This window comes from Diadema setosum, chromosome 19, assembly GCF_964275005.1.
Source record: "Diadema setosum chromosome 19, eeDiaSeto1, whole genome shotgun sequence".
Lineage (NCBI taxonomy): Eukaryota > Metazoa > Echinodermata > Echinoidea > Diadematoida > Diadematidae > Diadema > Diadema setosum.
This window is the reverse complement of record NC_092703.1, coordinates 8,087,141-8,114,185: the sequence shown is the minus strand read 5'-3', so window position 1 is coordinate 8,114,185 and position 27,045 is coordinate 8,087,141. Positions and strand designations below refer to the sequence as shown.

At 38.0% G+C, this 27,045-nt stretch overlaps 1 protein-coding gene across 1 annotated transcript in view; it reads left to right on the top strand.

Annotated features, from left to right (window-relative positions):
* Nucleotides 1-27,045, top strand: part of LOC140242970 (leucine-rich repeat serine/threonine-protein kinase 1-like) — an 89,501-nt gene that overhangs the window by 40,868 nt on the left and 21,588 nt on the right. The window contains exons 3-8 of the mRNA XM_072322713.1: nucleotides 3,014-3,152; nucleotides 11,067-11,211; nucleotides 19,035-19,166; nucleotides 20,308-22,716; nucleotides 25,551-25,709; nucleotides 26,658-26,824. Coding sequence (XP_072178814.1) covers nucleotides 3,014-3,152; nucleotides 11,067-11,211; nucleotides 19,035-19,166; nucleotides 20,308-22,716; nucleotides 25,551-25,709; nucleotides 26,658-26,824 — 3,151 coding nt within the window. The remainder of the gene's footprint in view (nucleotides 1-3,013; nucleotides 3,153-11,066; nucleotides 11,212-19,034; nucleotides 19,167-20,307; nucleotides 22,717-25,550; nucleotides 25,710-26,657; nucleotides 26,825-27,045) is intronic.

Genomic DNA, 27,045 nt, shown 5'->3' with positions numbered 1-27,045 from the left:
GTCTGGCTGTGCAGCTATTGTGTATAAATTTCTGAACAGTTGCTGGACTTGCTCTGTTGTTTTCCAGCTGTTATATCCCTAGATTTTGTGATTATAACCAGAAAGCTCATACCATCGCTTGTACAACCAGCTAACCTGTGCCAAATCAGGCATTATTGCTGAAAGAAATAATGGAGTTAGTGAATGAAACACAGAGTTCCACAGTCAGGAAAAACCTAGAAAAGTCATTAACTTTTTTATTTTGCATTTTTCTTTTTTTCTTTTTTGGTATAGGCCTGGAAAAAAAGGGAAAACTATCAATGTGGTTTGGAAAAATCTTGGAAATAGATTTCACTAAGGTTTGCTCATTGGTGATTTCTTAAATATTTTTTGGAATCCTTTACATTTTACAGTAATTGAAGGGAATGACATTCAGTTTTAAAAAATCTCCCTTTAAAGCATTTTGAATTGCTAGGAGAAAAAGAAAAAGGTTTAAAATCTTTAAAACATGTTCTCTTTCTAGTTTTTTTCTTTTGTCAAGCCACGATAATCATCCCTACAAGGACTATGTATTTATGGTGCTACCGCAAACCTTTCTCTGTCATACAATTATGTATATTGAAATGCTGCTCAAACCATCGTATTGATATTCCACATACTGTATACACCATATATTTTGCGAGTCTAATTTTTCGCGAATCGGAAATTCCCAATGATTTCGCGAGTGGTTAAATTCGCGATCGTGGAGTCCTGTACTGAACAGAGGAAGTATACAATGCGTACGTCACATTCACATCGGGATTAGAGTCAATGTTTTCGCGTGTCTTTAATTTCGCGAATAGCACCTGACTCGCAAAATTCGCAAAAATAAAAACTTCACGAAATATTCGGCGTATAGGCCTACAGTATATCCATATGAGGTTTCAATATATTAGAGCATTCAGACACACAAAATGTTCCACATCCATAACTCGTATAGCCATATGAGAACTCTGTAATCTGAAAAGGATTTTCAAGCAAGACAGCAGTATTAGTTTTCTCCATTATGTATACAGACAGACTGGTTTCTTGGTGCAATTTGCATGCCCCTTGTAGAAAACTGCACATAAAATGCAGAGATTCATACCGTCATTGCCTTGTTATGTATGTGATTGTTATAGTTCGTTTATAAAAGAAGGTGATTCTACCCGGCATTTTTTCTAGGTGATACGCTATCGGCGTATCACCTCTTGAGTTTGTACGGAATCGTCCTTTTTTTTTATTCTTCTTTCTTTCTGACGAATTTTGTGGACAAAATATCTCAACAATGACATGACGGAATAACGTGAAATTTTCAGTCAACATAGCTCATATCAATATCTCTGTACATGAAACTTTTCATGACGATAACATATCTGTGACCGTCACGTCATCTAGCCGCCATTTTGTGATTTTCAGATAAAGTCACGTGATCGATCATAACTTCATATCAAAATATCATCTGTATATCATTTTCGGTGGATGTAAAGTTCAGGTCACGCTTGATCTTACTTTTCTATGCTAATTACCCAGGTCATCATTACGCGTGCGTATGCGTGCGTCAAAATTTTAAAAGGCTCAAAACGACTTTCTAATGGGAAATCTTGAAGTTTCGTCCGTCGTGCGTAAACTTTTTACATTTACATCTTCTTCTTGAAAACCCCAAGACCGATTTTCATCAAACTTGGCAGGTAGCATCCCTAGGGGGTTAGGAACTCAATTTGTTAAAATGGACACCATGCCCTACCCAGGGGGCTCCCAGGGGGGCCAAAACCCCCCAAATTAAGGAATCTGTAAAAATCTTAAGTTAAATCTAAGTTAATACTATCAGTTAGTACATTGATGACTGTAGTTTCAAGTTTGTTCATGGCAGAATCAGGGGTGCCCCCTTGGGACCCAGGGGAGCGGGGTGGGGAGGGGTCCTAATGGGGCCTAAATTGTACATTTTCATCTTCTTCTTGAGAACCCCATGACCTATTTTCACCAAACTTGGCAGGTATCATCCCTAGGGGGTTAGGATCTCAATTTGTTAAAATGGGCACCATGCCCCACCCAGGGGGCCCCCAGGGGGGCCCAAACCCCCAAAATGAAGGAATCTTTAAAAATCTGAAAATTTTGTGGAACTGGCAGTCCTTAAAATTGTCCTGCCTTGTTGTGTGAAAGGAGCACCCTGTGTACTGCAGATAACATCCCATATGATTTATCATGTTTGTCTTTTTTCTGAATGATGTACTAGCTGTTTCCCTTTTCACTCTAACCAGGGAGGTGAGATGATCACCTCCCTGCTCTAACACTTGTCTTGCACAAGTGCTTTGTCTTAAAAATCTCAATGTTGCGAACTACTCTACCCTGAAAACCACCTAGATGATGTTGATTTTTAGGAAACTGTTTTGTGACTAGAATCATTTCACTTGAATACCATACATGTCATGCATCATGATTTCTTAAGCTGTGTTGATGCTCAACTTTTCGGGGCCATATTATAATCAGCATTTTGAAATGTGATTAGTGCAAAATGTGGTTGTGTCCGTGTTCATTTTGATATAAATGCCGTTTCAAAACGTCGTTTCAAAATGCACAAAAAGGTGTGTTTACAATCGGCGATTCTTCATATGGTATAAATCACATTTTTACTATGTAAAAATTGATCTAGCTTGATTTTTTTTTTCACACTTTCTTTAAAATTTGCCCTGCATGGTGTATGAAGGGTACATGAAGAAACTATCAATTTTTCTTCTTTTTTTTTTAAATCCCATAATTGAACTCACCACACATACATTTACATGTGAGCTAGGGTGCCTGCTGTGATGCTCCAATAATATTGTTCATCCATGTGCAGACTGGAATAATCAAAGCGCTTTATTTGCAGCCAAGTGATTTTTCCTGCAAGTGTGAATGGTGGTAAATGAACAAAATTTTTACATTGCCATGCAAAAACTGCTAACTCCTGTGTGTGAAAGGGGCTCGTGATGCTAATTGCATAATCTCTTCTCCTTATCTTCCTGTGTGAACACAGCTGAAAGAGAACAACTGCAAGCTGAGCTCGAGCTGGACGTCCTGGAGGCGTGTTCAGATGTACGGAAGTTGGAATTTCTCCTCAAGAAGCTTGGCTTCAGCGCCATCAATAAAGACTACAAGGAGACGCCGCTCTTCAAGTAAGACAAGCAAATACATTTTTCGAAACATAGATTCCATATTTGACATTCTACAAGTAAATTACAAATATGCAGTGGATACTCAGTACAGCAAGATCCTTGGGACTGAGACTATTTGTTCATTATATCAGATGTTTTGTTACATCAGTAGTCAATAATCAATACAAAACAAAGGAAATAAATTCATTGAGACCGAAGAAATTAGTTTGTTACAGCTGGTATTTTGTTATATCAGATCTCTTTATATCGAGTTTCCATTGGATTGGGAATGAATATGCAAATTATTGAATACAACAAATATGAGACTTAATACTTGTGGTATATGAGTAAGATAGAAGCATTGCTTGAAATGTATGGCATAGATACTCAGAAACGTACTACAGTCAAACCTGTCTTAGCGGCCACCTGTCTATAGCGACCACCTGTCTATAGCGGCCACTGAAAAATCCCCCCGAGAGAAAAGCCCTGTTAAAGACCCTGTATATAGCGGCCACCTCTCTAGCGCGGCCAGCAGCCACAAATTTTGTTTCCCGTGGTAGATTTTAAACTGTCTATAGCGGCCAAAAACTCAATGGAGCCGTAACCGAGCTGATAATTCAGCGCGTTTTTCTGCTTTGTAGCCGTGCGGGCAACGTTCAGTGATTGCCACCGCTGCATTCATCCCTCATTCAGTCATAATAATGCACTAGTGCAAGCTTTCTTCACGACAATACACATACTAGGTGTAAGATGTGCAATGATACACCGGCATGGTTAAATGCATGAAACACGCGGTGTGTGCATACGTACACATGTGCATGTAAGCAATGCACACAAAGTTGGATTATCTGTCTATAGCAGCCACCTGTCTATAACGGCCACTTTTTCCGTCTCCCTTGGGTGGCCGCTATAGACAGGTTTGACTGTATATGAAGAGTTTGTTTGCAAAAACCGATAAGTCCATATTTGCCAAATGGAGATATTTGCGATTAAAGGTCAAGAAAAATAAAGAGAATAATAAGAAAATTTTTGCTTCTTTTGACCATAACTTCAAAAATGTACGTTTATATGTAGTGACCGATATATCATTTAAAAGGTATTATTTTGTACTTTATGACAGAGACTGTACTTCAAAATCTTCAAAAATGGACTTATTGGTTTTTGCGAACAAACTCTCCATATGAAATTAATTCTTTTATGAAATTTACAGTTATGAAAAAAATACAAATATTGTGGTGAAAAAAATGTATAATAATATGTTGAAGATTATCATAAGATGGATATTAATTATATCTAACTACATGAGAGTGACATTATCATCCATCCTCATAAATCTACCATCCATATAAAAAAGTGTATTATTTCAAACCCACATAATGTTTGTTTTGCATGCTAGAATTTTCCATGAATTGTATGTATTTTAAACTTGATATATGCCAATATTTCTGGTGATATTCTACCAGCTTACGTATGTGAAAGACATCGCCTGGTAGAATTATTTATGTATTCAATTTCTGTAAAATATTCGACATGTTTCTGGTGGAAATGGCAAAAAAAAAAAAAAAAAAAAAGACTTGCACTGTAGCTAGCTGTTAGAGAATAATGTTGTGAAATATTTGAGCAATATAACCAGTTATCTATGGGAAATGTGTGTTGTAGCAAAATCAAACCATCCAAAATTGGTAATTAACGTTTGTTGCCTCAGACAAAAGCATTATTTGGCTTACAACCCCCCCACAGATCATGTTGTGGTCAGTTGAACTTTCCAGCCATAGCAGAGTGACTGTAATAACAATGCTTATTAGTCACTAGACTGGAATTTGTTGGCCCCTTGTGTGCAGATGTGTGTGTATGCATGGGTGTGGGTGTGTAAATGCAACCTGTCACCCCCAAAAGCCTTAGTTTTCTTATGTACAGTACACTTCCGTTATAACGAACACGGTCATAACAAAATTCCGGTTACAACAAAGTGAAGATTCAGGCCTCAACATTATCCGCTCTTTGTTTTTCACTGTTTATTTGTTTAGTTATAACAAAATTTCGATATAACAAAAGGAAGCTGCCGATGCCAATTGCACTTCGTTTTAACGGGAGTCCACTGTATCATGATATCCGAGGCTGTCATCCTAGTCACGCACATTGCCTGTTGCCATGGTGATAGTCTTCTCCATTTGTATCTCGAGGTATATAATTTTTCAGACGTATGTCATTTCCTTTTGTGTACCTGTACAATGTATATAGTCTTTATTATGTTATGAGTATGATTAGAGGTTCCTGATTTTATCATTTTCATTTTGTATTTGTGTGTATTTCTGTGTATTTGCACAAGTGGACAAATAAAATCAAAGTGAAACTAAAACTGAGAGAAAGAGAAAGAGAGAGAGAGAGAGAGGTAAATTGAGAAGTAATGGGTTATTAATTGCAGCTATTATGAATGCATTTATGAGCTTTCTATTGTGCATGAAAACCCTAAGTTAAAGTTTAAAACCTCATGCAGGTATACAGCGTTGAGGTACATGCTGATGTTCAAGTTCAATATAGTGAGGTACAGATTGTATATTATTAGATTGGCAATTCAGTTTCTGACCAATGCAGAGAGATGATGCATACCTCCTATTTTAAATCGTCATCATCTTTTAATTAAGTTTATTTCATTTTTGTCCCCGCCGAACGAGTTCGAGCAGGGGACTATGAAACGGGCTCCATACGTGTGTGTGTCCGTCCGTGTGTCCGTCCGTCCGTCCGTCCGTCCGTGTGTGCGTCCGTGTGTGATCAAAATCTTCAATTTGCTACTTCTCTGTCATTTATGAGCCAATTTTGATTCTGTTTGCTTTATATGATAGCACTTCATGGGAGCTTTGAAACTTCTACACAGAATTTCAGTCGTGACCTTTGACCTTGACCTTTGACCTATATTGTACATTTTGCTACAAAATGCTACTCCTTCGCCATTTCTAACCCGATTTTGATTCCGTTTGCTTTATATGATGGCACTAGGTGAGGGCTTCAAAACTTCTGCACGGAATTTTGACCTTTGACTTCTTTGACCTTTGACCTTGATTTTGACCTGTATTGTACATTTTGCTACAAAATGCTACTCCTTCGCCATTTCTAACCCGATTTCGATTCCGTTTGCTTTATGTGATGGCACTAGGTGAGGGCTTCAAAACTTCTACACAGAATTTTGACCTATGACTTCTTTGACCTTTGACCTTGATTTTTTGACCTATATTGTACATTTTGCTACAAAATGCTACTCCTTCGCCATTTCTAACCCGATTTCGATTCCGTTTGCTTTATGTGATGGCACTAGGTGAGGGCTTCAACACTTCTACACAGAATTTTGACCTTTGACGTCTTTGACCTTTGACCTTGATTTTTTGACCTGTATTGCACATTTTGCTACAAAATGCTACTCCTTCGCCATTTCTAACCCGATTTCGATTCCGTTTGCTTTATGTGACGGCACTAGGTGAGGGCTTCAACACTTCTACACAGAATTTTGACCTTTGACTTCTTTGACCTTTGACCTTGATTTTTTGACCCGTATTGTACACTTCGCTACAAAATGCTACTCCTTCGCCATTTCTAACCCGATTTCGATTCCGTTTGCTTTATGTGATGGCACTAGGTGAGGGCTTCAACACTTCTACACAGAAATTTGACCTTTGACTTCTTTGACCTTTGACCTTGATTTTTTGACCTGTATTGTACACTTTGCTACAAAATGCTACTCCTTCGCCATTTCTTACCCGATTTCAATTCTGTTTGATTTATGTGATGGCACTAGGTGAGGGCTTCAAAACTTCTACACAGAATTTTGACCTTTGACCATTGACCTTAATTTTTGACCTAGATTTTGTTGTACATTTTGCTACAAAATGCTACTCCTTCGCCATTTCTAACCCGATTTCGATTCCGTTTGCTTTATGTGATGGCACTAGGTGAGCGCTTCAAAACTTCTACACAGAATTTTGACCTTTGACTTCTTTGACCTTTGACCTTGATTTTTGACCTATATTGTACATTTTGCTACAAAATGCTACTTCCGGCGGGGACATATATTATGCACCGCGTAATTTCTACTTTTCCTTGTTTTTTTAATGAATAGATGTAATGCGTGCCTCCTATAATTGTCATCATAATTCATTTTAATTTTTTTTTCATTAAAGAGAGATGATGCATACCTCCTCTAATTGTCATCATCTTTTAATTCAATATAGTGAGGTACAGATTGTATATTATTAGATTGGCAATTCAGTTTCTGACCAATGCAGAGAGATGATGCATACCTCCTATTGTCATCATCTTTTAATTAAGTTTATTTCATTTTTTTTTTAATGAATAGATGTAATGCGTGCCTCCTATAATTGTCATCATAATTCATTTTAATTTTTTTTTCATTAAAGAGAGATGATGCATACCTCCTCTAATTGTCATCATCTTTTAATTCATTTTAATTCATTTTTTTTTCAATGAAGAGAGGTGATGCATACCTCCTATAATTGTCATCATTTTTTAATTCATTTTAATTCATTTTTTTCAATGAAGAGAGGTAATGCATACCTCCTATAATTGTCATCATTTTTTAATTCATTTTAATTCATTTTTTTTTTTCAATGAAGAGAGGTAATGCATACCTCCTATAATTGTCACCATCTTCATCATGACTTCAGCCATTATGAGATGCAAGGTGAGGAAGTCATAGACATACATGGTACCGTATGCCAATATGATTCCATACAGGATTACAGCTGTGACTGGTTAAAGGGGGTAGTAAAGTTAACTGAATAACTCAGCTTTCACGAAGTAACTTTAATAAACTAGTAGCATGATTTTTGCCCCCCTCACTTTGAGGTGTGTGGGATTGAAGGAAGCAACACATTGATACATTCATAGTAGTCAAGTATTAAAACCAGGAATTTAAAGGCATAATTTACCATTTGCAGATGAAACAAAAACCCAGCATTAGTGCTTCAAAATAGTTCTAAAATGTGAGTTAGGGCTAGAAACAACCCCTGTAAAAATTTGAATCTGTATAATCAATGTTAAGTGTTGTAAAAACACAAAATATGAACAATAGTTATAATAAAAATGTTTCTGAATTAAACCGTCTACAGTTACGGTTTATTAAGAAAAACACTGATATCTCCTCGTATTTTAAGCTTTATTGCAAAAATTTTATATGGTAGCCCAGGATGTTTTATGATACTACAGACCTACACATATACATCAAATGTGATATCTTGAAATTTTTTTGAAATCTCTACTCCCAAACGTTAACTGGACCTTTAAGATTCAACTATATCAACATCTACTCCCTCCCCCCTGTAAGGTTAAGATTCCTTTAAAAAGAGACACACAAAAATGAAAGAATACAAAACCACATCTGGTATGAAATGAATATAAAAACAAGGATATTACCCACAGGCTGTAATATTGACCCAAAACGTAGTCGTGTTCTATTCCAAAATGTTTAATATCATCCATCCAATTATTTTGATGTCTTTGATATGAAACCAGGCCTCATCTAAAAAATGTTTAGAGTTGTAAGAAAATTTTAGTTAAAAATATGATAAAGAAAATTTGGAGCTTGTTTGTAATTATTAATCTATTTCTGATGATAGGAGATTTATTATTATCATTTGTATATTTGTTTGTCTGTTGGTCCATTGTGTGTTTGTCTGTCTGTCAGATCCAGGGACAGAGACCGTGATATTGATTGATTAAAGATTGGAACAGCAGGTTAAGTGTTTTAACACTGAAACTATTGGAATGCGCTGTGGGTCAAGTATTTGGATCAATCAAGTCTACTCTCTGGCAAAAAAAAAAAAAAAAATGGTCGACTTGATTTGCTTTTTTTTCCTGTGGGGAGGGTGGATCAGGGGAACGTGTCTGTGTGTGTATGTGTGTGTATGTGTGTGTGTGTGTGTGTGTGTACCACTTGTGTGTCAGGTGATATGACATCAAAAGAACCTGTCAATGAAATTGATTGGGCCTTGATGTGACACTGAGACTGACAATGGGTAGGAGTGAGCATGGTGTCAGTTTGGTGACCCTGCAATATTAAGTTTTTGGACAGTTGTCATGGCAATCGATAAGGATGTCTGGATGTGACAATAGATACACGTATTCACAACAGATGAGCAGTGTTTCCTGCTTTGATTGAATATTGATGAGATTGACATTGTTTTGAATAGTGTCATGGAATTTGATTATTGTGTGTGTGTGTGTGTGTGTGTGTGTGTTTTCCAACAGACCATAAAATTGATATGTTGTGAGCAATACAATATAATAAAGAAATTCATATTCTATGCCAAGCAGTTCTGTCATTGGTAAAATGGCAGAGCAGACCAAGAAGAATAAATGAAATTTGATGAATTTGGTAGTGTGTATGCATAGAGTTTATGTAACTGATTTGCTTTTTCTTCCTGTGTCATGTAGATGAAATGTATGAAGTGTGATACCATTCACAGATGTGTGTATGATTAAGATTTTGAATTGGATCTAACATAGTATGTGCTTGCTTGATGTAGCACTCAGATGTACTGGGTGTGGCCACAATGTTGGTAATATGTATCCTATATTATCGTATAGAACTGTCAGTAATAGTATTGATTTAATGATCAGAACATTGCTGATTAAACTGATTTATGATAATGATAATAGAAGTTTTGCATGCAACATATATATCATCAGCTGAGAACCGGAGGGCTCTATTGCAGTTTTATGGGATACCGTTTTGAGTTATTGGTATCATGTCGTCTAGCTCGATCTCCTCTACATTATGGTGTCAATTTTGAAATATTGTCATTTTCAGTAAAATATGTTAAAACTCAGAACGACAAGGGCACTATTTTACCCTATATTTAGAACAGTGCTTATAAATCTACCAACTTTTTAATGAATAAACTTTTTATTTTATGAAAATTGATTGTTTCATTTTTATTCACACTCAAATCTTAGAATGGTGTAGCACCCTTCTGGTTCTAAGCTGACAATTTGTCAAAATGAATATAAAAAAGAATTAAATTGAGATGACTACAGAATTAACAACACATTAATTTATCAAACAAATAAAACAAAAAAAGTAAACTAATTCAATACATTGCAAAACAAAAACAAACATACAGGATAATTGTCGAAAGTTTGTGATGATGGTACAATTCTTTTTTCATTATTCAAGATAATGAACATAGTACACATCTTGAATAAGCTGCTTATATTTGGTCATAAAAAGATTTAATTGTGTAAATGGTCTTCAGTTTTGTGCTAAAAAAAATTGTAATTTTGTCATTATTGTCATCTATATAATACACTAATTGCTATTCACTCTGTACATATGAATACACACACACTCATGCACACACACACATATACATTATACACACACATGCTCACAGACACATCCCTCAAGCACCTCAACAGATGTCTGAAATACACCAAGGGGCATTTTCTTTGAAGCAATTCTTTATGCATTTTACTCTTTTATATACGACAAATATACAATTTTGTGATTGTATTTGCAGTACTAGTATTAGACAGTTTTGTAATATATCATCAGGGAATAATTTTCCAACTCAAATTTGAATAGCAATTTCAGCTGATGAACAATATTTCTAATGGTATCCTGTACACTTCTATGGAAGAAAACTGAATACAAAAATTAGTTTGTGTAGCAGTGGTGTAAAAATGCATAGCAAATTGCGATGCGATACCAGTAAAATTATTCCCTGGTATATGCATGTGTTTTTTGTGCAAATGGGAGTAATTTAGCAATTTCATTGCTAGAAGTCGCAATTTTCATCAACCATGAATAATTATCAATCACCATTATTGTTGTTATACCATAACAGTTCTTGCTGTCATGATCTGTCATTGATGTGTTGTTGTTGTTGTTGTTTGGTTACCTTTCATCTCTCTTCTGGTGCCCAGGGCAGCCCAGGGGGGCCACCTGGGTGTGGTCAACTTCCTGCTGGAGAGGGGGGCCGATGGACGCCCCAACCAGGACACCAAGATGACCGCCCTCTACGCGGCCTGCCAGCACGGCCACCGTGATGTGGCGGAGACACTGCTGAAGGTGAGTGGTTGTATCCGTCAGGTGAAGTGCAGCCCTATTGTTCTAGGAAAACCTCATGATTTCTATTACTGATATAGATATACAATGTATAGCATATACTTAAAGGTCCTGTTTACCAGTGGGAACAGTGATTTTAAAAATTTTCAAGATATGAGATTTAATGCATAGTGTATGTGTAGGTCTGTTGTACCGCAAAACATACTATCATATAAAATTTTCGCGATGAAGCCTAAAATATAAGGAGATATTTGTCTTTTTCTCAATAATAAAGTGTAGACGGTTTAGTCCGGAAACATTTTTATTTTAACTATTGTTCACATTTTGTAATTTAACAATACTTACATGTAACATCAATTTTACCGCTTCAAATTTTTACAGTGGTTGTTTCTATCCCTAACTCACATTTTAGAACTACAGTTAAACTCGCATAAGTCGATCTTCTCGGGACTGAGCAAAACACATCGACTTAGGCGATTTTCGACTTGTGCGTAAGTCGAAAAAATTGACTTACAGTTTCACCACAGGTACATGCATGTATGTTTAATGTACATGTATGTTGTCTACTCTGGAGCCGAGAGCTGGAGCGGTGTGCCGCAGCACGGGTTGCCCAGCAGGGCCGCGGCTAACTTTGCATGGACAGTGCACAGTATTGGCACAGGTCCGATAAACCTTGGGGAAATGAATATGAACGATATTTGAGCAGTGATTGATTCCAGTTTACCATACCGTGGCTTGAAATGCGTGTAGAGGTGCAATTCTGATTTACCCGTGCCCGTAACTTTCCCCCTACTTTCCGCTTTGAAAACTCAGCAGCTTCATCCATTATACCACTCCACTGCACAGCGCTGCAAATGCCAAGCTACATGTACACTGCAAGCTCAAAACTGTACATGTAAATGAACGCATGTGTACTGTACGAACGCTGTACGTACGTAGCGCGACAGCTGACGGGGCTGTACCAGCGGACCTCCAAATACGAAGAGAGTTAAACGATCCCATGCGATCGCTTTGAATTTTGATTTTAGATCATTTTTTTTTTGTCACCTCAAACTCATCTCACAAACAAAATAATGATGAGTAATAAATAATGAATAATAAATGACAGTGATTTATTACACAATAACAGGGGCGGATCCAGGAATTCCGTAAAGAGGGGGCGTGTTTACAAAATTAAAGGGTGGGCGCACGCACCCCTCCACCCATTTTTTTCTTTTTATTTCTTTTGTTTCAACAAAAAATAAAGGGGGGGGGGGGCGTGCGCCGGTTGCGGTCCTCCCTGGATCAGCCCCTGCAATAAAATCTTATTCAACTTAGGCACAGTGAATTCAATGGTTTTTCCGTGAAAGTGTTCTTGGAATTTCATCGACTTAGGCGTCGAGTATTCGACTTACAAAATTCGACTTGTGAGTGAATTAATACACGTACGTCAATGGGGAAAAATCGGGACTTTTTAAAATCATCGACTTACGCGATTATTCGACATATGCGACGTCGACTTAGGCGAGTTTAACTGTATTTTAAAGCACTAATGCTGGGTTTTTGTCTCATCTGCAAATGGTGAATTATGCCTGTAAATTGGCAACATATTTCACCCACTGTTCTAGGAAGCCTCATGATTTCTAAAATGTTATAAATATATAGCATATACTTAATTTGACAACATATTTCAATGATTTTAACTACCTGTTTTTCCCTCATATTGGAAAGCATTTGTAAAATCTTGCCTTGATTTTGTACAGATGGAGCACATCTAACCAGTTTTATCTTTTTTCCTCGTGCCAGTGTTAAATATGTGAGTGGCCAATTTGATGATTGAAAGAAGATAACATTTGCAGGAAAGTTCTTATAGGACTGGATTGGTTTACACAGTTATAATGATGCAAATATCGAGAATCCTTGCTTATTTTCCTTCATATATTGCTGGCTTCTTCAGAAGATGAAGGGTTGTGCTTGATCATACTCAGGTAGATTTATACACAGCTGCCAGTATGTCGATGATGCCACTTAATGGCGCTTCCCTGAACGAGTTCATGTCCTGACTGCATGCACTGTCAATCTTGACCTCGAGCAAATCCTTTGACCATTCGTGGCCCCCTGCAGCTCATCACCAGACCTTGAGCAAATCAGGGATCCTCCCTCTCTGGTCTAGCTATACAACGTTCGTCCTTGCCCTTCCACTTTCACACCTCCACAAACGATCTCTATACTGTGTATTCTAAATAATCATTACGTGTGTTAGTCATTGATTGACCCAGTTGAAACAGATGTGATCCGAGATTCCCGGCAACGGATGAAGATTCCCATGCACAGCAATATGAAAGGTGTTTGAGATGCCTATGATATCTCACCATGGTTGTGTTGTCATGTGGGTGGAGACAGACTTTTAGGTTTTAATAATCATCAGTCTGATTTGCATACTGTAGCCATGCCTTTTAAGAATTGTGTGGCCAAGGTATGTGTAGTATGGTTTGTTTGTTTATAGTTAATTTGTTGTTGTTGTTATCATAAATGAGGTTTGTTGATGTTGTTTTGTGACTTGATTTTGCTGTTATGAGGACCAGAAATATGATTCTGTTGATAGTGATCATTTTGGTAGGTAAGAATTATTACATTATTTTATAATGATAACATTAAAGTTCTTGAATTTCTGCAGTATGGTTCAGATGTTGCATTGCAATGGGATTATATCACACAGTACCAGTATAGGTTCATGGATTTACACAGTGTGTGCATGCAGATGAAGTGTCCACTGCAATGTTACCCAAGGATGCAAAAGTTAAAAATGGGAGGGGGGTACAATTCTGCCGTAGTATAGACCCGAGTGCCAAAATTTGATCATGACATCTTTGTAATAGTGCAAACTGGACAAATTCTCCACCTTCGTCCACCCACTGGCATTGGGTATTTTGACAAAGATCCAAGTCTAGTACTTGTATAGGTCTACTGTGCAAAGACTGGTTGATGGGAGAGCATACATGTGCTATCTTTACGTACATTTTGAGGGCATGCCAATGGAAGGGATTTTATCTAATGAGCCGTGCAAACGTCTCATGACGAGGAGAGAAATCAGTTTTGGAAGAGACCGGCCCCCTCGAGCTGCGATAATGTAATAAATGCTGACTTTGTTATCGCAAGCATCAGGCAGTGTCTCTATGTGGCTGGGGGACTAGGAACCGCTATTTTTGGTGGATGACAGGACCCATGACTACAAGTCAGGACTTTTAATTTAAGCGTTCCCCAATTAGCTTTTCCAACGTTTAGTCACATTCCGCATGCCCTGCCAGTCGATGTCAGCACAATGCGCGACACAAAAAGAAGAAGAAAGTACGCACTCGTGCATACGTGCAAGCAGTAGATAATCAGAAAAAAAACACTATATTTAAAAAACCATATTAAGGTAACCCATTGGACATCGCATCATGCTGTGGTGGTTATACTCAAGCCATCTCTTCAATTTTTTTTTTTTTCATGTTTTGTGGAAAATCTCCCTTGCTCTGTCATATGTCATGAGTGTGCTCTCAATTCAAATAGCTTTCTGGTTTAGGATAACATTCAACTTCCCCTCTGTGGAGCAGTTAGTTCTCTTGGGGGCCCCCCGCCCCACCCCAATCCCCCCCCCCCCCACCTGCTCCTAAACCCATACTTACCTCTCCCTTCTTCTTAGATATAAAACTTTGTAGCAAGAGCTACACATTTGCTGGGTACAATGTTTAAAATTTGCAGAGATATTGAGCAAAGTTGATAGCACAGCTTTCAGCACTCTCCCCCAACAAGGAAAGTACATTGTACATGTACCATTGAACTTTCAGACGATAGATGCATAAGGACACTGGACTTGCCACAAGTTAACGGTCATATGAATCTTAATATCAAAAGTATCCAAATTAGCAATAATGCACTATAGTAATGGAGCACTGAATCACTTCAAACAAAATTTGAAAACCTCCTCATTCTAGAATCCCTATATAAGTGCACTGGTAGGACTTGTACTGTCACTGCCTGGCAATCTGTAGATAATTTTATCCCATGTGGCGACCAGGGATGACATCTCATAGTGCTTTGTATCCAGCGGAAAAGGCCCACTAAAGAATCAATTATTATCATTATTATTGTTGTAATTATTAGTATCATTATCATTATTATTATTATTATTATTATTATTGTTGTAATTATTAGTATCATTATCATTATTATTATTATTATTATTATTATTATTATTATTATTATTATTGTTATTATTATTATGATTATTATTATTATTATTGTTATTATTATTATTATTATTGTTATTATTATTATTATTATTATTATTATTATTGTTATTATTATTATTATTATTGTTATTATTATTATTATTATTATTATTATTATTATTAATATTATTATTATTGTTATCATTATTTTTATCATCATCATCATCATTAGCATCATCATCATCATTATTATTATTATTATTATTGTTATTATTATTATTATCATCATCATCATCATCATTAGCATCATCATCATCATTATTATTATTATTATTATTATTATATATTGCAGCATATTATACAGGAAGACATGCAGTATAACAACATCATTTCTTTCTGAGACTCACATCAGAGTTGATATTTGTAGTTCGCATATTGTAGATTTGATGCATTCATTTTATACCACACCTCATTGTTACACATGCTCTTCTTAGAACCAAATGTAGGATGCAAACTTGTGAAAGCAAAACTTTACAAACTTTTGTGGTAGCGTCCCATTTACTCTCATGTAAAAAGCTTTTGAGTAAAACTTTTCCAAAGGTCGGTTTGACAATGGAGCAATTTTCATTTTCATTTCAATATCAAAGGTACTTTGAAATGTGTGGTATTATATCGAAACTAAAGGTAGAAGTGAAGAGTCCCTCATTAAAGTGTAAATTATCCGTTCAACCATAATCTCATTCAATTAACCCTTTCTGTCCTAGGGACTTTTCACGGTGTGTACAACAATGTGGGGTTTCTGAGTCAATCGCACTTAAAGCGCAAAAAGGGTTAAATACTAGAAAGTAAAAGTAAAATGTCATCCTACCTCTTCTGAACTATACAAATTTAGTCAGTGACCCCATAATTATGTCATTTTATATATACCATCACATAATTATGGGAGTCATCAACCAAAATTTTATCCCAGTATCACTTTATAGCTCTAATGACTGTGGTTAGATTATAATGAAATCCTGCTTTATATTCTTATATGTATCTTTAGTTGTTTTTTTTTTATTCCTAACTATAAAGTCAATTTTCAGTCACACTACTTGTACCTTAGTGTTCAGTTGCGATATCAGATCATATACTTCATACCGGTAGCTGATGACTAGCCCAGGAAGGAACATACGAAATGTTCCACCCAAAGCGTTTAAAATAGTACGAGGGTGACTATAAATGCCTCGACTTCGTCTTTGGACTTGTGACCTCCCTAAAATAGCAATATCAGACCATGAATTTAGAACTCTCTTTATATATTCCATACAACTACAGTCATTATTTGTCATATATATCACATTGGTTAGTCAGAGCACTTTATCTAGAAGATGATGCCTGTCTTTAATTATTTTTGTTGTTGTTTTTCCTGCAGTAGCCATTATTACAGGTATACTTTATAGTCCTACTTAAAATATCATCAAACTTGTAGTATACGTGCTCAATATAAGTACTAGTAGTAAATCTGGCATAAATTTGTCCTTGAGATAACATTTGAAAGAGCACTGTATTCTCCATTAAAATATTTTGATAATATCAATATCAAAATCATATTTACGAAGAAATACTAAAGTATGCACACACACAAAGAAAAAAAAATGGCAGCAAACATTCTCATTTACTCTGCATGCTTGATCACATATATATGCACAATCATGCAAAGAGTTTATAAAGTTTCATATAAGTTAAAAAAGAGTTGTATTTAAAGCAAAAGCTTACAGCCATTTAAACCTTACAATAAAAACTTTCACCTTAAGCTATTTGATCAGACTCAATTATATTTAACACAAATATCGCAATTGCAAAGAGAACATTCCACACACATGCACAAACAAAAAAACACACATTCAGACATCCTTAAAATTCAGAGAGCATTTTAAATGGAAGTGCCAGGATGTAATTTAGTCTCAGCCCTGGACAATGACATTCTCCAAAATGCATCCTGCATTGCTTTACTGGTGCTCTTATTACTTGTTTGGATAAAAGCATACGATAACAACACTTCAGTTTCAAATTTCCCAAACAGTAACAATGGTTTTCTTAAAGGTCATTGCAAGCAGTGCTAGCAGTGAACATTGCAGAAACTTTGTTGGCAGTGGTACAATTACGGTGATCAATTTCCTAATCTTACAATCTGCCTTCGACGCATACAAAGTTATCAAGTACTAAAACCAGATGTCAAATGAAACAGAGTCATGCTGCACAGTCCCACGTCATGGATCAGAAGATATTTCTGTCGCAAAGTCATCAAAATACCATCGTCCTTGAAATTGATATCAGAACTAACAAGTAAGCGTGACTTCTACTCTTGATATTTATTTGGTTAAAAAACATGGAACTTTAGACAGTGATGTTTAGGTTTCCATGGAAACAGAGGAAATGGGTGGAAGTGTGACATGCTTCTGTTTCCCAGATGGATAATACCATTCAATCTCTGAGATAGAGAGAGCACTTTTGGACTAGTCTACTTTATAGGAAGATTGCTAAAATTAGATGGCAGGCTGTCATTCCATTCATACATGATTATCATTCTGCTTCTCTAAATAGTATGAGTTATTTATGTTCAACCTTTAGATAAGTACAAAGTTTGTTTCATCTGGCTTTTAAGCAACATTAAAGAGTTTGAGAAGTTTTTTAATGCCCGCCCTCTCTGTCGTGACCTGGTATTTTGCTACCTGCATTAGATAATGGAATATTCTCTGGTATCCTTGCTGTTATTGATGTTGTTTTTGTGTGAATTGGTGGTGTTGGTGTTGTTGGGGGGGGGGGGGTGGATATTTGGTTTGCATCCCAGAAGCCTTAGTTAGGTCACAGTATCTTCTACCTGTGGTGTAGGATGATTTCCTGTAATGCCATCCCGGTACTCTGTTCTGTGAGAACTTGGCATCATGATACGTGTATACTTCAGAGGATAGTACTTAGAGGTGTATTGTACTGGACATTCTAGTCACAATTCTTCCCAAATCAGCAGTTCGACCAAGCCACTCAGCCACACTGTCAGGATATAGTCAATCTCACATGCAAAGTATGCATGAATTTATGTGTTGCTTGGATAGATTGCTCCCAGCTGGTAAAGCTCCAAACAGGGCGTCCCTGATACGAGTAAGTGTGCGAGATGTTTTGTGACTTTGGTGGGAAGATCAAAATGTTTCTGCAAGAAGTGCCTCCATTTCACCCCTTTCCTTGATTATACATCAGATTGCTGTTGATGAGTATTATGTTGGTGTTCTTGTAAATTGCTTTTGATGATATAGTGAGTTTGATGAAAAGTAGTGCACCATTATGCAACTCAAATAGATGCAGTATTTGGTGATTTTACCTCAAGATCATTTGTGTGAAAGCAGATTTCAAAAGATCATTCTCTTGAACTGATAATCCTCTTATATCATCCCCCATTGGCCAGAATCTGTGTTCAAGATCTTCTCAAACTTCACGCCCCTCCCTCAACGAAACAAACAATTCTGCAAAATAAATCAAATTTAGGCCAGTACCTTTGATCCATTTTGTTTGTATTCATTTTCCTGTGTACTCACATTTTCTTGGCCCATGTTCCCCTCCCCCCACTTTCCAACTCGCCCATATTTTCTGCAGCGGTTTCCCGGCATGGCCAGCGAACAGACACAAGACATGGAGCTCCCCCTCCACGCCGCAGCCAAGGAAGGCCATGCCAGTCTCGTCAAGCTGCTCCTGGAGTTTGACTACAAGACGGCGGTCGAGGAGTCAGTGAGTGCATCGAAAATTCATCATCCCTCTTTTCTAGTCGTGTTATTATTGAACCACAGAAGTTGCTTTCAACCTCTTCACGAGAACACATATCACATGCCATATATTTTACTCAGGATCTGTGAGTTTTCCAAACATTTGATTGCTTAGTTGACCAATGATGTATTCAGAATGATAGCTATTCTTTTTTTTTTGGGGGGGGGGGGAAAGGGGGTGAGTTGGCTCAGTTCATGGGCTCTAGACTCAGTTCATATGTTCAAATCAAGCATGCTTGAAATCTAGTTTGCATATGCATTTGATAGTAATCACTGTGTTGGACAAGACTTTGGTATAAAGCTTTTTGGTTGTCAGGGAGTAACCCTTAAAAATAAGAGTATGCAGTTTTTGTATAGAAATTAAAAAAAGCAGAGGGAAAGTAACAAAACATTATATTCTTCGGTTACTCATCCATGTTATAAAAAGAAAAGATTAAACTGATGGCAAAGGGTGTGAAGTTACATGTTTGTAGCAAAGATGCATTGATTTTAACATTGCAGTGAGTGAATCAGAACTTGCAACAGTCCAATGACATGACCCATCGAATAACTGAGTAACTCGATGGTTACTCATTTAGTTTACTGCAAAATATTATGCGTTCCAAATATGTGGTGTGTGCAGACATAGTAGTACAAAAGAGGTGTTATATCTGGGGTACGTCACAAGCTATATATTTTGGAAAGGCATTAATTTTCCATGTTTCTGATTGAATCCTCCTATAAAAAAATATATATATTTATTCTATCTCTCTAGTGGTAAAGTGGATTCCTGTTATAACGAAGTCCTTGGGACAGTCAATATTCTTTCATTATTTATGTTGAAATTTTGTAATAACCAAACAAATAAACATTAATAAAAACATAGAGCAGATAATGTTGGGACCTGAAATTCTACTTTGTTGTAACGGGAATTTCGTTATAACCGTGTTTGTTATAACAGCAGTGCATTGTAATGTATTTGTGAGCGACCTTGCCACCCTTCAGGAATATAGACCTACTGTTTTTACATCTTATCAAATATTTGTGAAATTGATATTAAGACAGTATCAAACCGTTGTACTGCGTTATATGCTAATGGATGTAACTTGCTATTTATTGTGTTTCAGAGTATCTGCGAGACTGACCTGGGCACATCAAGCATAACATTCAAATCCTACAAGGGCAACCTGCCATTCTACATCAACCAGAGGAATATCAATGGGCAGACTGCCCTGTACTTGGCTTGTACTGCTGGCCATGCTGAGGTGGTGAGAATCCTGCTAGAGTATCAGCCATCAGGTGCAGCAAGGCATTCCTACGCCACCCTCAAGAAGAAGTCTTACGTCGACGTGGACTGCTACACCGTGCTGGGTCAGACCCCGCTCCACAGCGCGGTCATGAAAGGGGACGCGGAGATCGTCGCGCTGCTGCTGCGGTACGGGGCGGACGTGAACCTGCCCATCAAGTCCATACAGTGCCTCTTCGACTCGGACCAGGCGAGGGACTCGCGAAAGGTCACAGAGAAAATGTACTTTGCAGAAGAGGACTCCTCCCTGCTCTACGAGGCTTGCAGTGCAGCTGAGCACAACATTGACATTATCAACATGCTCCTCAGGCAAGGAGCGAGAGATGTGGATGACAAAGCTTTAATGGCAGCAACGTTAGCTGTGCACAACGATATAAAGACTAGTATCCTTGCACACACAGGAGTGCATCCGGATCCAGATTTCCTTATAGGAGAGAAACCCTTGAGCAAGTTCAAATCTTACTTTTTAGAGTGTTCGCAGAACAGCAGTGTGGATCTTGATGATTCGGTTGCGAGGTCGGGGAGAGGGTCGCGAGACACGCCAACCATGCAGCGGTCAAAGTGTTCCAGGGAGGATTCCAAGAGAGGAGAGCATCGGAAAGGTGGGACTCCTGATCGGCGGAAAACGGTGGCGAGCATCAAACGCACAGTCAGTTCACACGGTACTTTTGACACGGCAGTCACCATCGACTGGCACGACCACAACCTGACGGACGTGAACGTGGAGTGGCTTGTGGAAGCCGGTTTCCGGCACAATCCCGCCCTCAGACATTACCCAACACCGGAGACGGGAATCCATGATGTGGTTGGTACGATCACGAGGATAGATATATCGGACAACAGTCTCAGTAAGTTGCCACTCATTGTGTTTCAACTTCCCTCTCTGCAGCAGCTCAATGCCAGCAAGAACAAGATCAGCAGACTTCCGGATGGAACTGTTTCGCATGACACCACGACTGGTGACTGTGAGATTGACCCTGCGGAATGTGAGTCAAAAGATCGGTGGAATGCTCCCCTACTGAAACGGGTCTTCCTGGAGCACAATCGCATCGCTTCCGTTCCTCCGGACCTTTTCCTTCTGTCCAGTCTGGAACAATTGTGCCTTCAAAACAACAGACTGACTTCCATGCCATTTGAGATGTGGATGGCTCCAAAACTGAGGACGCTAAACTTAAGCAAGAATGAAATTGAAGAGTTGCCAAGTTTTCAGACAGATCCAACAGGCACGCTCAACATCAGTTGCCATGGTGATCCACACATGATTGATGATGCCTCTGGTGGAGTCAACAAGCGGACTAGTCTGGTGTCTCTGCCGGCATCCCTCCATCCAGAGCTGAAGCACGACTCATCTGGAGGCAAGGGAATCAAGTCTCGCAGTAGTCCTACATTGGATGAAACTGGCCTAGAGAGTCAGTCCTCACCCATCAGGAGCATGAAGCGACAGCCTTCATCGGGGACGATGTCATCGCCAGAATCGGAGGGCGCTGAGTCCGGATCGCACACGCCCCAGCGAAGGTACTCTTTTATCAACATGAAGCGGCATCGGCTCTGCAGCATGGGCACCTATGACGTGGCGCACGAAGAAGAGGAAAACCTCAATGTTGATGAGCTCAGTTCACTTGAAGTACTTGATCTGTCCCACAACAGACTCCATAGAATCCCCTCCGGATTACCTTGTCTTACCCCAAAGCTCAACAAGTTGCTCCTCTCGCACAACAAAATAACTGATTTCTGTGCAATTAGCAAACTACCAGCAGGCCTTACGGATCTGGAGCTTGCCTTCAATCGTATCAAACAGATCTCCATGGTAGCACCTCGCACCTCACTGCGAGGTAAAAATACATCATCCAGGATCATCCGGGCCACTTCCACAGTGGAGAATCCCCAATCCAATGCCAACGAGTCCTGCTACAGTCCAAAGTCCTCGTGCCACCATGGGCACTATGCTCCGCTCATGTCCCCAACGGGGTCAAGGCGGAGGAGCCGAGAGTCTGTGATGATTCCGGGTCTGTCGGTGTCCGCCACCAGCCTCCTGCAGGTCTGCAAGCACCGCCGGCACCGGGTTCTCGCCAACCTCAGGACCCTGGATTTGGCGAACAACCAGATGACTCGGATGGAGCTCATCTCCAGGACGGTCCTGGACATGCCTAGGAGCGGAACGGACGATGACGACAGCGATGACCCAACGGTGGTGGCAATACATGGGAAGGACAACACTGATGATCCAGATGTGAGTTCTGTATGTATGCTGTTTCATTGTTTGTTCTGCATGCACCTCAGAAAAGTAGTCTCCACTTAATGCATCTACTGTGACCTGCATCACAAAACTAACGAAACTGGGTATGTAGTTGTTGCTGTTTTAGCTAAAGGTCAATATATCAAAGAGGAGATTCTCATCTGTGAAATGATAAATGACCCATTGAAATTGGATGTTCATAACACATGGCTAGATGTTGAATATGTAGGAATTCTACTTTTGAGAAAAGGGGCTTTTTGGAAAAAAGGTTTTTTTCAAGTGCATCAGAACATGGCAACCTGCTGTGAAGGGATTGTTAGAGGAGTCTAAAAACTTCACTTAACCACTATATCAGCATTCTATTCATGACTACATCAATGTACACGTGTATTCTGCTGAATATTTCAGAAGTTCTTGTAGGGTTTTTATTCACTGTCACTGTCACATACCTTTATTTGGTAGAAAATAGGTAAACCAAATGACTCCAGACATTAAAAAGAATGACCGTACTTTCATTTGTCCCTTGAATCTGAATAGAAAATTGGAAACTCTTTTAGACTGATTTGGTTCAGGTGCTGAATTTCATGTTACTGTCTCTTTCTGCTTGGGGGGGTGGGGGGGGGGATAACAAAAAATTATTTATGCACAGACATAGCAATGCATCTGACTCACTGTATAACTCATTTAATCACTTTTTCTTGGAAGGCCCCCCAGTTATGGCCGACACAGTGTTTCAAAACCAACTGGTCTAAAGGAAACACCAAACTCTGACAGCCAAGTTGACTCAGAATGCATATTCTCATATCTACTTGGAAGTCTTCCCATTCTACTTTCATTTTGTGATGCAAGGTCACATTTATTATTCACTTTTGTGCTCACCAATCACTTTGGCTGCATGGCTTCAATGTATCATAATTTTACTGCAAGTTTTTAATTGCTTTTAGTGGATCAAGAGATGAGACTATCCAGCATTCAATTTCTATTTCTTTCTCTTTTTTTTTTTTGCAACATGATTTCACATCCATTTATACACTGTAGAATGTTAGACTATCCAGATAAAAATTACCCCTAATGGGGCGTTGCCTCGACCCCCCCCCCCCAACATTCCATGTGGTATGTCGCCATTGCAAAATTCTATCGCCGCAGTGTTTCACGACTTATTTCTTTTGAGTCTCCAGCATTTTTTGCCACCAAATTTGTGACACCTGGGCACGCAGTTCTGCATTTACTCATAAATATATGTACATGCATTTTATCTAAAATTGCTCACAAACATTCATGATTGTACAATTTCATTGCGAAGTGTGCTTTCAGTCAAATTTCATAAAAGTGTGATTATTTTTTTTTTTGCCTCAATGTGAAATATGCTTTCAGTCAAATTTCATAAAAAAGAGCGTGACTATTTTTTTGCCTCTATCGTCTATCTAGATAGCCTGGCCTAGTTAGGGTTAAGTCAGTTTTGTGTGAAGATGCAACCCAACACTCTAACGTCACTTATTTGTTGCAGCTTCTCATTCTGTAAACATAAATGATTACACAATGTGAATATTTTCTGGAGATTTTTTGTTCATCTGAACTATCAGGAGAATAACAACATGATTTTTTTTATGGACTTGTTGAAGTTTAACATAGTACATTTCATACTGTTGATTTCAATTCCATAACAGGATGCATCATATAAACTGATTGAATAGTTTCACATTCGAGATATATTTGGACTTTGAAATCCAGACATTATTCAGCTGACATGTTTAACTTTCATTTTCATACAAGTATCAAGTTATCTCTTTCTTTTTCTGGAAGATCACCTGATTTTGCTGTTGTCTGAGGTTTCATGTTTGGGAATGTATCCGGGTAACTTGCAGGAGGGTCACACATTTTTATTTTTGTTTGTCTGAGTGTTAATTTTGTCAGGTAAAGGAAACCAGGATATATTTGTTTGCATTACATCCTGGCAAGATACACTGTAGTTGGTTTAGCAGCAAAAAAGGCAAGCAGTGCAATATTGCTCTTTCATTTTTGTTTTTCTTTTCTTTGGCACTATTTGCTTCAAATAAACAATCATAAATCCTGCAACTGATTGACAAATTGCCCTACATCGACATAAATAAGCACTGAATTGATCAGTGTTTTAGTAGTAGCCATGATACAAGAAATCATAGGCGTACATACTCGAGCAGGAGTCAAACCTACGACCTCCTGATCTCGACGGAAGAATTTCATGAATTTGATTAATCATAAATGCTGTTCAGGCATATTTGCAAATAAAAAGAAATGAGAAAAATAAGCAAATTGGTCATTGTTTATAAAGGTGTTCATGTATTGTTGGGGAAGTTTTTGGATGTGAATGTAACATTATGCTATTTGAAAACATAAGGTTGGTTGTTGCCATATATAGAAACGAGACTGATGATACAGTATTCTGTGGGACAATTCACAGAATAGCAGTGTGATATAGTTGCTGTCACCCTTTGAAGATTATACTGTCAATTCATTCTGGCTGCCTAATTTATAAGCTTATTTCTATTCTCTGGCATGAGCAGGTGACATCATTTGTAGGATTGCTTTGGTTAGGGATTAAATGCATTTACAATATGCAGCTACAGTATTATCTTCTAGTTTTATATAACTGGACTTTTCTGAGAGAAAGTGAATTATACATGTATGTAATATGTTTAAGAGGTATAACTTCATGATTACAATGTGTACAATATGTGTTAGTGAGAAGGGATTGTATGATTGTGTCTTAATGTGCAAATTGTATTTTTATGTCTCGTCTGAAGTGCAATTATTTTTTTTATGTCAATTATGTTTTTCTGCTAATCAAGATACCGGCGGATGCCTGGAAGCTGTACACCAATACCTCAGTAACGGACACAGAGGGCACCCTACTCTTTCCCAGTCTCAACGTCCTGATGCTGTCTAACAACAGGCTGAGTGAGATCACAGCCGACATCCAGTACATGACCAAACTCAGCAGCTTCAAGGTCAGTCAGAAGAACTTGCTATGATCGTAGCACCAAAAGAAAAATGAATGAAACAGATAAATAATCAAAAGAAAATACCTCATCAGATGCAAAATTTGATACATAGTCACCATATTGATTTCTTGAGCAAAGAGGATGAAGCATTCTAGCTTTCCATTGTTTGTTTTTTTACCCTACCCCAAAGCATTTCTCCCTTTTCTTTACTAGGCTGTTACAGGCAACTATCTACAAGGGCGCCCTCTATACCACAGTTAAAAATTGAGCAGTGTTTATTACGGCTAACAACTATTGCTAGTGATTGTGATTTGGTTTTTACCTCCTTTATCACATCCATGCATTGACATCAAAATGTAATTGCTGTTCTCAAAGGAATAATTCTGAAGAAGTTTCACATATTAAAGGGATCGTATAGTTTTGGTTGAGACCTAATTACAAGTTTCTAACATTTTTTTGTGAGATAATGAGATACCTCTTATGAAATATGAAAGAGCAAGTAATTCTATGAGGAATTCAACGTTTATTTGATGAAAATTGGTTTTGAAATGGCTGGGATATCCAAAAAAGAGCGATTCTATTAAAGTGTGAGACCTACACTTATATGATCGCTTTGTTTTACTTTGTTTTTGGATGTTTCAGTCATTCCATACCCGATTTTCATCAAATAAACTTTGAATTCCTCTTAAAATTGTATGCTCTGTACTACATGTATATCATAAGTGTTTTCTTGGTATCTCACAAAAAGTTAAAAGCCCAATTCTCATCTCCACCAATACTGTACCATCCTTTTTAAAGTAAAGAAAAGAAGGAAAAAATCTCTAGCAAAATTGAGTGTTAAAACATGAGAAATAAAAGTTGTAGGTTCAGAAACTTGAAGAGTTATGTTCATTCTGTATGGTGGCTGCACCTGCTCTGACGTCGACGAGTTCTGCTCTGTCGCGATTATTGCAGGTCGACGGAAATACGCACATCACCAACCTGCCACCAGAGATGGGTCGACTCAAGTGCCTCTACGACTTCAACGCAGATGGCTGCCAACTCGTGGAGCCGCTGGGCTCGATGGTCAAGACTTCTCTGGTCAAGGATGTTCTTGGCTACCTGCGGTCAATCCTCGATGAGTTAGTGACATTTATCTACATCATATACTATATTTACACTCATGTTTATACATTGTCCATGTTGTAATCCTGCATAAAATGAAATGATTTTTTTATACAGTCACATAAATGCCATGTGCCATAATATATCACCTCAATGAATATGATATATTAGAAGATTATTAGAGTGGAAAAAGTGATACTAATGGAATTGTTCCAGCCTCATTTCTTTGTTTCATTTC